We start from the raw sequence: 13,420 nt of genomic DNA on the forward strand, positions 1-13,420 counted from the left end.
TAGAGACAGAATGAGCATCAGTTAGTAGACTGCCAGCGTTAACACTCGCTTTCATTTAACCCCTGGTTACTGTCTGAATTACAAGCACTCAGGCACATCTACAGGGTGATCTTTCGAAGCGAATACTCTTTTTTTTCAGGACAAGGAACAAGCAAGCACAAGACACTTCTACATCAGTTACCACGTCTTCAGGTTTAATCAGTGAACCATCTTGCTACAGATGGTCTCGACTAACTACGAGATCCGATGGTTTAGTAAACAGGCTGAGAACAGACAGTTGCCGTGGGGCATAAAGTCACGGGTCACCTACCTGTGGTCAGCACTGGCTTTCGGTCTCCCGCTCCACAGCCTTCTGTTCACCGAGGGGGGCGGGGGAGAGGAGGGCAGGGGCGGGGGAGGTAGAGAGGGCAGAGGAGGCAGGTTCCTTCTGTCTTTCCGGAAGCTCGTGCCTGGGTTCCCATCCTTGTCCCCTTCTCCATCGTGTTTGAAAGTTCTCCGGGGTTTGGGCAAGGGGTTGATGAAGGGTTTTGTGGGGGGGTCCTCCAAGCCTCTGTACACACTCTCCAGGCTCTGGTCACAGGGCCTCCTGCACAAGCCTTTCCTTTCCTCGCCAGCCTCAAGGGCAGGCTCCCTGGTTTCCAGGTCCAAGCGGTGGGCTCTGAACTCTGAGCCGCCCCCGCCCCCACCCCCGCGGTGCTCAGGAAGGGTGGGTGCCTCCTCGGCCTTGTCCGGCAGGCAGTGTGGGGAATAACACGTGCCTGGTAACTGGGGATCCAGCCCGGCAGACCCATCCTTCAGAGCCTGCTCGAGTTTTTTGACCTGCTTCAGCACAGACAGGCTATCGTTCTGAAAGCGCTGTTTGCCAAGCCTGGGCTCCCGGCCTCTGCCCAAGCTGGGAGCCGACTCCCCGGCTGACTGGCTCAGGTCCGGCCTCTGCTCAGCATCCTGTGCTCTGACCTTCACTTTATTCCGCTCATCCTCTCTACTTTCCATGTCCAGCCTCGTTCCATTCTGAGCCTCGGTGACCCGAGCCCTCGAACCATCACTGCTTCTCCTCTCCGTCACACAGGACATCAGGTAACCCTCCTGGCCATCTGCCTTCCTGCCAGGGGCAGGCGTGGGCAACTCCCTTTTCCCTTCCCATTCTGATATCTTGTCCTTTATGCTGAGGGACGTGTGCCGGGCCCTGCCTTGGGCGGGAGGGCACGGGTCCTGAACACTGCCCAGCTGCCTCTTGCTGGCCCTGCTGGTTCCTTTAGCGCTGAGATCTGAAGCTGAGTCACTGATGATCATATCTGAGCTGAACATGTTCTGTTGAGAACAGTCCACTCTTGGCTCCAGCATCAGGTTATGGAGGCTCTCCAGGGGGCTTCTTCGGAAGGCTGGATCCTGATCAGTCTCTAGGAAAGGGATGGAGAAACTAAATGGCTGCCTTTGAGGGTCTTCCCCAGTCTTTGGACCGTCCACTTTGACCCTAAACAAGAAAAACACAGAGTGAGACGTTCTCGGTTATTGTTCTTGACACATCATAGCAATTTGCTAAAACTTAGATATAAATTGTTGGGCTTCCCTTGTGGCTCAGCTGGTAAAGAATCCACCTGCAGGGCGGGAGACCTGGGTTCGATCCCTGGGTTGGGAAGATCCCCTAGAGAAGGGAAAGGCTACCCACTCCAGTATTCTGGCTTGAAGAATTCCATGGTCTGTATAGTCAGTCCATGGGGTCAAAAAGAGTCAGATATGACTGAGTGACTTTCACTTTCACTTTCAGATATAAATGTTAAATACTAGTTGCAAGCCACAAACATTGAAACCACCATTGAAAAAATCACTTTATGCTTTTCTCCTGGGTGGACAGCAAAACAGAATGAAAGGAGCTATTGGACTGTGGCATTCAATAGATGTGGGTATAAATCCTAATTCAACCACTGACCAGTTGTGTGACCTTGGCTGAGCTATTTAACTTCTCTAAACCTCAGTTTCCTCATCTGTGAAATGGGAATAACAATAAACATACCTACCAAGTGGCTATAAACACTTAGCAAGCTAGCTCATATTAAGTATCTAGAATGGTGTGTTATCATTATTGTTAGCTTTTTCCCAATGAAAATAGAAGTTTCATGAGATAGAAGATTACACCAACAGAAAATCCTTTGGAATGATTATTTAAAAATTAAAACAAATGTCATAAGTCATGAAGTTTTCCCTAATTCTGGGCTTGATAAATTGTCCTGATTTGAGTGGGTAAAGCCACAATGATTGGCTGCATTTGACTGGAACCTCCTCTAGAATGTGAACCCCACTAGACTGGTTTCTCTGGGAGGACAGGGATCGTTTTGTTTTGTCTATCGCTTCAACCCTAGCACCCCTAACAACACCCGGCAGAGCAGGTGGTCAATAACACTTGTTGCATGAATAAGCGAGTAAACGAACAGATTCAGATTCCCTGCATGGCCTAGAGCTGCATTGTCTGGTACGGCAGTCACGAGCCACATGTGGCTATTTAAAGTAAAATCAAATTAAATCAAAGCTTTGGTTCCTCAGTTGCAGCAGCCACATGTCAAGAACTCAGTAGCCACGTGTGGTTAACAGTTACTATACTGGATGGAATAGAAAACAATTTCCATCACTGCAAAAAGGTCTCACTCAACACAAATGTATGGGGATATAGGCCTCCAAATGTGACTTTAGAAGATCAGTTAGTGCCACGAAGATGTTAAAAACTATTTAGAAAGAAAAACAGAAGCTCCAATACTTTGGCCATCTGATGTGAAGAGCCAACTCACTGGAAAAGACCCTGATGCTAGGAACAATTGAAGGCAGGAGGAAAAGTGGGTGACAGAGGAGGAGATGGCTGGATGGCATCACCGACTCAATGAGCATGAGTTTGAGCTCTGGGAGATAGTGAAGGACAGAGAAACCTGGTGTGTTGCAGTCTACGGCACTGCAAAAAGTCAGACATGATTTAGTGACTGAACAACAACAATGAGCGTGAGAGTATCGGTGTTTTGAAATGCAAAGCATTTCTTCCACCAGCAAAGGTCATGACTGAGCACAGTGACCTTAAATGTGCCAAGAAGAGCAAGCGTGCATGGACCGGCTTCATGGCGCATGTTTTCAAAATACACAGGCTCTTGGAAACTCCAGCTAAGGTTCACATGAGGGATGAGTAACTAGCAATTTCATGCATCCTGTTACTATCTAGCTTTCTAGTCCAGAGACTAATGGTTGTTTATATAAAGACTTCTTCCTGGCTTGAGATATTAACATGTAAATTATGTTGTTGTTCTTGGTTGCTTAGCATAAATCAGAAACTTGTGAAATTGCAAACAAATTTTCATATGTTAAATATGGCTATCAAAGCAGATTTCCTTATTTAAATAATCAATTACCATTCATAACAGAGTGCTTACAAAAAAGAAACACTTTTTTAACAGTTCTGTCACCACTGAGGACATTAGCATGAATTCAAATTTTAGTCAGAATCAGAGTTAGAATCAGTTAGTTATTCTACTGAGAATTCCAAAGCCAGAAATTTAACTTCTTGCCCTTACTGTCTAGAGGCAAGATGAAGAGATAGGACACATAAAAACACAATTCAAGTTAGTTCACGCTTAGTGAGAACTGATGATATAATATATAATCATTAACATCATATGTACTATTAAATAATATTGACAGTAGATGAATATAGGACTTTGGAGTTAAAGGGACCTGGGTTTGGACCTTGGTTTCATTTTTTTCACCTTACAATGAGAATACTGAAATTTTATTGGTGCAGAGGCCAAATTTATTTTGTTCACTATGCTCAATACATAGCAGGTAGTCAATAAGTTGAGTGAAAGGACGCATTAATATATGTAAAGTACCCCCAGTACAGCATACATTGTAAGTCTTGATAGCAATAAATGGTAACTAGTGCTATTGTAATAGTTATAGCTATTGTCTAAGATCCCAAACATCTGGAGTGACTTTACAATCACTGAGGGTCCATCTAAAAACTGAAGACAAAAAAAGGCTAGTCTGTTAGAAAACTACCCTGGAATTACAAAGCTCAAGCAGCAATGGGAAGGATGATGAAACCAGGGCAGAGTGCCTTCTGCACATGTTTGCTGGACCCAAGAACTTCTCTGGTTCATGTTTCCAGGATTCTGTGACCCTTGAAGGGGCTCTGGACTGGGGTGCACAGTTGTGGACAGCTCAGTGATCTGTGAACAGCTCAGTGACTGCCAAGTCCCCTGCAGAATGTGAGACAGGGTACCGGAGGAAAGGGCTCCATCTGGGGAGAAAACAACCCTGCTAATATAAGATGGGTAAAAAGGCTATGTGGACAGGTGCAGCTACAAAGCTTTAGGGCTCAACAATAATGAAAACACCTGAACAAAACAGATAACCAACAAGGACCTACTGTGCAAGCACAGGGAACTCTGCTCAGTGTTATGTGGCAGCCTGGATGGGTGGGGGAAGTTTGGAGGAGAATGGATACATGTGTATGTATGGCTGAGTCCCTTTGCTGTTCACCTGAAATTATCACAACATTATTCACTGGTTATACCCCAATACAAAATAAAAAGCTAAAAATAAATAAAGAAAATGAAGTTTTTAAAAAAGAAAAATAAACCCTGGACTGGAAGGCATACATGGGGATAAGGCCCAAAGTGGACCCTGGGCATCAGCCAGACCTTCCTTGACCACTGTGGTCCTGTGCTGTTGACTGAGCACAGGGCATGGAGATGGTTTACAGGGGAGGGGGCTCATCACAATGACTTAGATCAGAAAGCTTCCTTAGTTCAGGGAGGTGGGGTTCGTGAGGAGGGAAAGGCAGTGGAAAAAGGAAGGAGACTGAGAATCTGGGCCAACTTCTGCAGTCATGGGGGAGAAAAGTTCTTACTTGTCAGCCAATTCGTAGCCCAGGTTTTCAGTCCAGCTGTGGCTGCCCTTGGCTGGCCTGCACAGTCATCATGTCAACACCAAGAGGAGCTTTGAGTTGCCTGGGGGAACAGGGGGGCACACTCAGTGAGCATGGCAGGCAATCCAGGGCCCACACCCCAAACTATCCCTGGCGGCTTCCACCCTGGAGTAGGGGGTGACAGGGTTGCACCGTATAGAATTCCCAATGCAGAGAGGGGTGGGGTCAGAGGCACAGAATCCGAGGTCCACCCAGATTCAGCCCCCATGCCAACGCTTCTCATATGTGCAAGCATGTGTGTGTGTCTTTTAGATAAAAGTAACCAAAAATTTTTAGAAAACATGTAACCTAAGAAAGTAAAACAAATACCAGCACAACTTGACACTCTTTCAAGGCTCTGTAAGAACCAGCAATGTGCTGCTGCTGCTGCTGCTAAGTCGCTTCAGTCAGACCCCAAAGAAAAGAGTTGTTACTTAATTTGAAACAAGAAATAAACCACCTGCTCAAGTGGCAATGCCTACACACAGCTATTCTATTCTTCCGCTGCCCTGACGCTGGGTATAAACCTATACTGTCTTTGGCTTTAGAGCCCTGCGTGGAGACACTCTCAGAGGCTCAGAATACAGGAACGGGAAATGCTCAGCCACTAGGTCATCTGTCTGGTCTATGAAAACTAGGAGATGGTCCTAGCAGAGCCAGGCTTCCCACGGCACATCTCGAACCTGCAACATGCTAAGGACCACATGGGTACCAAAGGAGCCATCTCTGTGGAGAAGCAGCAGGGTTTTTTTGAGAAGCAGCAGTTTTATAAAACTTCAGGGTCTGACATCCAAATGAACTGAAGTAACTGATTAAATGTACTACGTCAATAGCAAGTCCCTACAGAACTCTGGACAAATGAGCATGGCTTAGGTGGACGTGGCTAGGAAGATGGGACCCGTCGGCAAATGCCAACAGGATCTGCCCTGCAATTCTGTAAAGCATGACCACGAGGGACTGGGGCCCCACTTGATGGAGAGAGGGTGACTCCTTGACTAGAGGTTTGGAGAATACTCAGACTCTGGAGATTTCACTCCACTGAAAGTGAAAGTTGCTCAGTCGTGTCCAACTCTTTGCGACCTCATGGACTATACAGTCCATGGTATTCTCCAGAATACTGGAGTGGGTAGGCTTTCTCTCCTCCAGGGGATCTTCCCAACCCAGGGATCGGACCCAGGTCTCCTGCGGTATGGCGCATTGTTTACCAGCTGAGCCACAAGGGAAGCCCAAGAATACTGGAGTGGGTAGCCTAGCCCTTCTCCAGGGGATCTTCCCGACCCAGGGTCTCCTGCATTGTAGGAGGATTCTTTACCAACTGAGCTATCAGGGAAGCCCTAACTCAACCTCCCAGGAATCCTGATCCCAGCTCCTTCTCACATTTCCAAGACTCCTATCCCCTCTCCCAGGATGGTTTACCTGCCAGGTGACAGCATGGCTCCCCAAGGCCCAGACTAGGCATCCCCTTCCCCCAAGAAACCAAAGGGGCAGGCTTTAAGACATGCATGTAACTCTTAGGAATGAGGAGAGGAAGTCTAGAGGGAGAAAGAGAAAAAGAAGAATGCACCTGGGCAACAAATTAAAAAGAGGGAGGTTAGGAAATGGTGAGCCGAGAAAACAGCAAGAGAAACCACATATTTGGGGAGGAGGACGGAGCTGGGGCCTGGGTCCGCAGGGAACCCAGCTGCCCCCTTTCCCAGAGAGTGGCACTGTGCATTTTGGGATCTGTCAGTGCTGAAAGCAAGCTCGGTTCTTGAAAGAAGCCGGGCCCCAGGGCTCCCCTCCTGTTGTAAAGGAGAGTCCTGAGAGGCCTTTGGGGGACAGAAAGGAACTCATTGCCCCCTCATGACACTCTGTGAAGCTTCTGGAGCCTCTCCACTCTGCTGGGCAGACAGACACTGCTCTTCTGTCCTGATCCTGGCAGAGGCCACATTGGACTCAGGGTAACAGCCACTCCCCACCGCCCTCTGCGTGTCGGCACTCCGCCTCCACACAGACCAAGCCCCCAGCAACGGAGCCTTGTTCCGGTGAGCTAACAACTCTTGCCGCCCACCCTCTTCTTTCAGACTGGCACCCTCTCAGTGGCACTAGGAATAGGTGCCAGGCCCTGTGTTGGAAGCCGTGGGGATTCACAGATGAGTAAGGCGTGGCATCCGCCCGCGGGAAGAGAGCACCAGGACTGTGCCAGGTCACCATCAGCCCTACAATTCCCCTTCTCCCCAAAGGGAACGGTTTTTCTGAAGTTCCCAGGAAGCCACAGCTTTTTCAAAAAGCACAAAGCCCACTGTGTCTAATGCACAGAGAACCATGGGTGAACTTTGAGGTTAAAGATCCAGAGACACACTTAAAAAACACGGGACTTAAGTGAACTTGATTCCCATCAGGCAATAATAACTTCCAGTCTGAAAACCACAGTCTCTAGAGGCACAGCTGATACCCTCGTCTGAGAAGCAAGTTCAAGTGGGCTTAAGGGGCTGGAACTGAGCGGGGCATGGACCCCGGAGCACAGTCAGCAATCAGCTCACCAACATTTCTGAATTCATAGGAGAATGGAAAACACTGCTTGAGCAAAACTTTGATACGTGCCTTTTGTTTCTGATGTTTCAAGGTCATTAATTAGGTGACAAGCCTAGCCTAATTTGCTAGGTGGGAGTACTCTGCGACTTACATTACGAAGACAAACTTCTCTATCACTTTATAGATCTGGGATTGCAAGATGGTACTGTTTTCCAAAGTGTGGTCCACTGAGGATCTGATCTAGTCAAACTGGGAAACTTGTCAGACATGTAGATTCCTGGGCACCAATCCAATGTACCAAAACCAACTGTCTGGGGCCGGCCTGGAACCTGTATTTAAATATGGTAAATCAAGGAATTCCCTGGTGGTCCAGTGGTTAGGACTTGGAGCTTTCACTGCTGAGGCCCGAGTTTGATCCCCGGTTGGAGGAACTATTAGTAAGATCCCACAAGCCTCCCAGCACAGCCAAAACAAACAAACAACAAACCCATAAATATGGCAAATCAAAGGCCTCGGGTGATTTTTACACAATCCAAAGTTTCTTTTATTTCTTGCTAGGTAATTTGGCCTTGTGATCTAAACAGGCTGGTTTGCAGGAGCTATTACGAATGCATGACTAGTAATACATTTTCTCATTCAACTGCCACAAAAATATAGAACTTCCCATTCACTAGATGAGCTTAATTAGTACCAATAAACTTAATTAGAATAAAATGTCACACAAAATTTTAAAGCTAGGTGATGGGCACATGAAGGTTCATGTGTTTTGTACATACGAACATTTCCAGAAGTTTTTAAATTGTTTTACAAATTGAAGAAAATATTTTTTAAAATGCCAACATCTACAGCTAATTTTATTTATCAATCTAGTCCATAACTGAATCCTGTTTCTCTCCTTGTTAAAGGGAATACTGTTAAATCTGTTCTTGACTCCTGTTTCTCTTTGGGCTCAATGTCAAGTTGATTGGCGGGCTCAGGTGAAGTTAAAAGGTGGTGGGAGAGTCTTCTAAGCTTTTAATCTGTTAGGGACTCCCTTCAAATGTCTCAGCCTGTTACTCCTAATTACTTCTCTGAATTACCTTTACTTTTTCAAGAGAAAAAGAGAGATTATAGTGAGATGTTTCTGTGATGTGAAGTCGCTCAGTCATGTCCGACTCTTTGCGACTCTATGGACTGTAGCCTACCAGGCTCCTCCGTCCATGGGATTTTCCAGGCAAGAGTACTGGAGTGGGTTGCCATTTCTCAAAAGACCACAGAAAATTTTAACTGCTCCAGACTGACGTTAGTAGATCAAAAAGTAGATATTATTTTGTAACCCCTTTAAGTTTACCCACTAAGGCTTAAAATTTCAGCCTGATCTCTGAAAACACTTTTTTGAAGGGGGTTTGGAGTACTGTGAGATAGTTAATTTAAAAACAAGTATTTCCCCCCAAAAGGATCAAGATTTTCAAAGAGATATAAAGTGTTTTTCCACAAACAGGAAGGAGGCAGTTGACTTATCACATCTTTTCCCTGAGAACAGTTCTTACAGGAGAACCCGAGGGTGCCTGAGTAAGGAGAGGAGCAGCCCTGTGTGAAAAGAAGTGAGGAGTCCCCAGCTGGCAGATGGTAACTCCTTTAGAGCCCGGCCTGCACCTGCCGCTCTCCCTGGTTCACTGCCACTGAAGGAGCAGCAAAGGCAGGTGGGAAATCCACCTGCTGGAGCCAGCACCGTCTTCAGTACCAGGAGCCCAGGAAGACCGCTGCTTGTGGTCCGAGGCCTGGCCTCTTCCAATGAAGCACTGCTCGTATTTTGTTCTGGGCATTAATTAATTATCCATTTGTGATATTTTAAAATTAAACAGGTTGCTACTGATTGTTGATATCACCCAACAGTAATAACCTTCTTCCTTGTAGCTCTGGTGGGGTTTTGATGTTGGGAACAGGGAGATGATAGTAATATATGGCCAATAGAAATTGTGCTATCAAAGTCACTTAAGAAAAGAAGTTTGGATAGTACTGGTTCAGTGACTGCAATAAAAAAAAATCTGGACATGTTTAAGTCACAGGGAGATGGGGTGGGGGCGAAGGGAGGAAAGATTTAATTTCTTTGGCTGCACCGGGTCTTAGCTGTGCGGGATCTTTGGTCTTTAGCTGTGGCATGAGAGATCTAGTTCCCTGACCAGGGATCAAATCCAGACCCCTTGAAGTGGGAGCTCAGACTCTTAGCCCCTGGACCACCAGGAAGTCCCCTCCCCAAATCTTATAAGAACAGTGATTTAAGTAAAAATTGAAATCTGGAAATGTCAATCAACCGATGAATGGATAAACAAACAGAATGTGGTCTAGCCACACAGTTCAGTGTTATTCAGTTCAGTGTTAAAAGGAATAAAGGGTCATTACATGTTACATGCTACAGCATGGCTGAACCCTGAAAACACACTAAGTGAAAAAAGCCAGATAAAAAAGGAATATTGCATGACTTTATTTATATGAAAAGACCAGAATAGGTAAATCCATGCAGGGAAGGGGGAATTGGGATGATTGCTAACAGGTAAAGGTTTCTTCTGGGGCTGATGGAAGTGATCTGCAAAGAGATAGTAATGATAGCTGCAGAACACTATGAATACATCACAAATCACTAAACTGTGCACTTTTACCTTCTAAATTTTTTGGCTACGTCAGGCAGCATGTAAGACCTTAGTTCCCTAATCAGGGATCAAACCTTCCCCCACACTAGTGGAAGTGCGGAGTCCTAATCACTGTACCGCCAGAGAAGCCCCTAAATTGTGTACTTTTAAATGGTGAACTTCATGTGAATTATCTCTCAACTGAAAATTCAGTATAGGGATATTCAAAGGAAAAAAATAAATGTGGGCAGCGGAGGAGGTGAAGTGAGGAATAAAATACATATAACTGCAATGTTCCCAGGCCTTCAGTGTTGTAAGGCTAGCATGTCGGTTCCAAAGTATAGGTAAACATATATATATAACTTGATTCATAAAATGGACTTGAGATACTGAGTGAAAAATACAGTTTACATCATAAATGCTATCATGCTAATAAAACTAAATTTTCAGTGGTTTTTATTTCTGTTGCAAATAAAACAAGCTCTTCGGCTTTAATGATCCTAATAACTTAGTTTTATCAGCTTATAAAGAGCAGGCAAGAGAACTGAGAAGAAACTATAACAATTACAGCAGAACAAAAATAGTTATTTTCTCAACTGAGTGTTTTGTTTTGTTTTTTTTTAATCAAGCAGTTTGTGGGATCTCAATTCCCTGACCAGAGATTGATCCCAGGCCACAGCAGAAAGCCCAGAATCCTAACCACTGGGCCACCAGGGAACTCCCTGAGCATTTTTCTTATTAGCCAACATACCCAGAAGGTGTCTGCTTTCAGAAAATATGTTGAGAAGGGAAAACACACACACACAATCACATAATACAACTCTTGCTGCATCTAACTGCTTAGTGAAGCTCATTCCTGAGCCTCTTGATGCTGCATTTTCATTATCTTCAAACAAACAAAAATAATTTTTAAAATTAAAACAGGCTGCTCTGGTTCTTTACATGACAGCTTTTGGGGGGAGTATTTTCACAAAAAAAAAAGCAAAAATTTTTTTTCACATTTGGAAGAAGATGGGGGATTCTGAAATAGATGAGGAATAACTGAAACCAAAGCCTACACGCTGCCTCAAAACCACACCCAGGGACCATTATTTGGGAAAATCACAGTCTGCATTCTTAGACCAAATGCTTAAACCGTGCCTCACACCATGACCAGACACCAGGTCCTCAGCACACACACCAGGTAAAGCCAAGTAATGGCTTTCCTATGAACCAAAGGCTTCCTGTTTCTAGGAGTTCTGCTTTGAGCCCCAAAGATTCCCCCAAATCAAGTAAGGGTATTCAAGGAATGTTTGTTGAATGAGCGAACACATATACCATATCTTCTTATACTTAACAGATGACTGGATAAACAAAATGTGGTCGAGCCATACAATGGAGTATTGCTCAGTTGCTTCAGTCCTGTCTGACTCTTTGTAACCCTATGGACCATAGCCCACTAGGCTCCATGGGATTTTCCAGGCAAAAATACTGAAGTCGGTTGCCATTTCCTCCTCCAATGGAGTATTACTCAGCCATTAAAAAAATGAAGGACTATTACATGCTACAACATGGATGAATCTTAAAAGCATACTAAGTGGGAAAAAGCCAGCCACAAAAGAAATGTTGTATGACTGCATCTACGTGAAGTGTGCAGAACAGATAAATCCATCGAGATGGAAAGTAGATTAGTGTTGCCGGGGGCTGTATGAGGGGGGAGTGGGTAATGACTAATAGGTATGGATTTTCAGGGGGAGGAGAGTGATGAAAATGTTCTAAAATTAGATAGTGATGGTTGCAATAGTTAATATGCTAAAACACAACTGTGTATTTTAAAGGGGTGAATTTTATGGTATGTGAATTATATCTCCATGAGGCTATTATTTTCTTAATCAGCAGAGACAGCTGCTAAAAGTGAGGAGTCCTGGCCCCACCCAGACTGAGTGAATCAGACTGCTAGAACAGGGCCTAGGAATCTGCATTTGTAAGTTTCCCGGGGAATTCACAGGCTTAGAGTTGAACCTTGGAGTTTATTTTCCAGTCACTGGCACTATCAGTCAGCAACAGATCTACTCTCCTTTGCCCTCTCCTCTGTAAGGCAGCCTTTTACTCCACTGTGTCTGTTTGCCCTTGTTTTTCAGAGCATCTCTGAAATCTGATGGAGGCATTATCAGCATACAGCAAGTTGCTCCTGTCCCTCGAGCCCAGGTGTAAATGCTCCAAGATGCTCTTTCATAGATCCTCCCTATATAGGCAGGCGTCAACAACAAAGCTTGTTTTTACTCTAAGGGGTGGCCTCAAGATCAAGAGCAAGATCTGAGTAATTTAAGACTTTCTATGGGTATGAATACCCAGTTACTGACAATAATGTTTATTTTGAACAACTTGATCAGTATTTTCTTGACCCACACCTGTCTGTTTTGTGACAAATGAAACCAATGGGAATTTATGGGCTTGAGCCTGTAGACTAGACCACACTTTGTGATGCTCTTGAGACCAGAGATAGCAAAAGATGTTTACTGTTCTCATTTTTAGTAAACCCGGGAAGGAGTTTTTCACATCTGCAGAACATTCTTACATAGAGAGATATATTTGGCCACCTTAGTAGGATGGAAACACATTTTTCACTTGACAATATTTGCAAATCATGCATTTCCCCTCACTCACTCACAATGTGGAAATACTTCCATATGTTGTCTTTGGCTTCACCATTTTGTGGGGGATAAAAAGCAAAAAAGTACAATTATGTGGCCATTTTGCCATGAACACTAAACTACTGTGCGTATAAGATTTTAGTAGCGTCAGCCCTCCCAAATCAAGGCTTCATTACTACTCATGTCACCTGTCTAGAAAAAGTTAGTGTGAGTTTGCCATAAACCGTAACAGTAGGAATTATGAGGGTTATAAAATATATTAATACTGCCAAAATATGGTTTAAAATATGGATTCAGGTATGTAGTTTTTTTTTAAAACAAAAAAGTACACTTCTTTTTGCTTTTAGGTATTACAGGTCACCAAACTGGGAACAGTCAGGTTCTAACTTCTTTCAGCTCCCAAACAATTAAACTTGTTTTTCCTTCTGTGTTTGGCTAGGTCAGAAGCCACCTCTTATTTCTAACCTCTACAGAAATCAAGGTCAATGCTCCTACCATTTTTCTGAGGAGGAAATCAAGCTGAGGGAAGCTGTCATTTGTTTAAGTTCATACAACAGCTCTTAAGTGACAGAACCAGGAATGAGTCTACATTTTGAGCCCAAGTCTGGTGCTCCTTAGACAGTATCTCCATGGCCTCATATTACATTATCTAAACCAGATGCGAGTTAGACTCTAGCTCATTATTCTGGGTGCTGTTAAGCTCTCTGAGATCAGCAATT

The 13,420-nt window shown here is 44.6% G+C and overlaps 1 protein-coding gene across 2 annotated transcripts in view; it reads right to left on the reverse strand.

Annotated features, from left to right (window-relative positions):
* Positions 1-13,420, reverse strand: part of DENND2A (DENN domain containing 2A) — a 98,314-nt gene that overhangs the window by 63,685 nt on the left and 21,209 nt on the right. Inside the window, exons 1-2 of one of the 2 annotated variants that reach the window (XM_052638510.1) lie at positions 4,889-4,990; positions 311-1,474 (exon numbers count right to left, since the gene is read on the reverse strand). In XM_052638510.1, the coding sequence (XP_052494470.1) occupies positions 311-1,344 (1,034 nt within the window). In that variant the 5' untranslated portion in view covers positions 1,345-1,474; positions 4,889-4,990. Of the gene's footprint in view, positions 1-310; positions 1,475-4,888; positions 4,991-13,420 lie in introns of those variants that run through there. The other variant, XM_052638511.1, reaches the window with a different exon arrangement.

This window comes from Budorcas taxicolor, chromosome 4 (genome assembly GCF_023091745.1).
Source record: "Budorcas taxicolor isolate Tak-1 chromosome 4, Takin1.1, whole genome shotgun sequence".
Classification (NCBI taxonomy): domain Eukaryota; kingdom Metazoa; phylum Chordata; class Mammalia; order Artiodactyla; family Bovidae; genus Budorcas; species Budorcas taxicolor.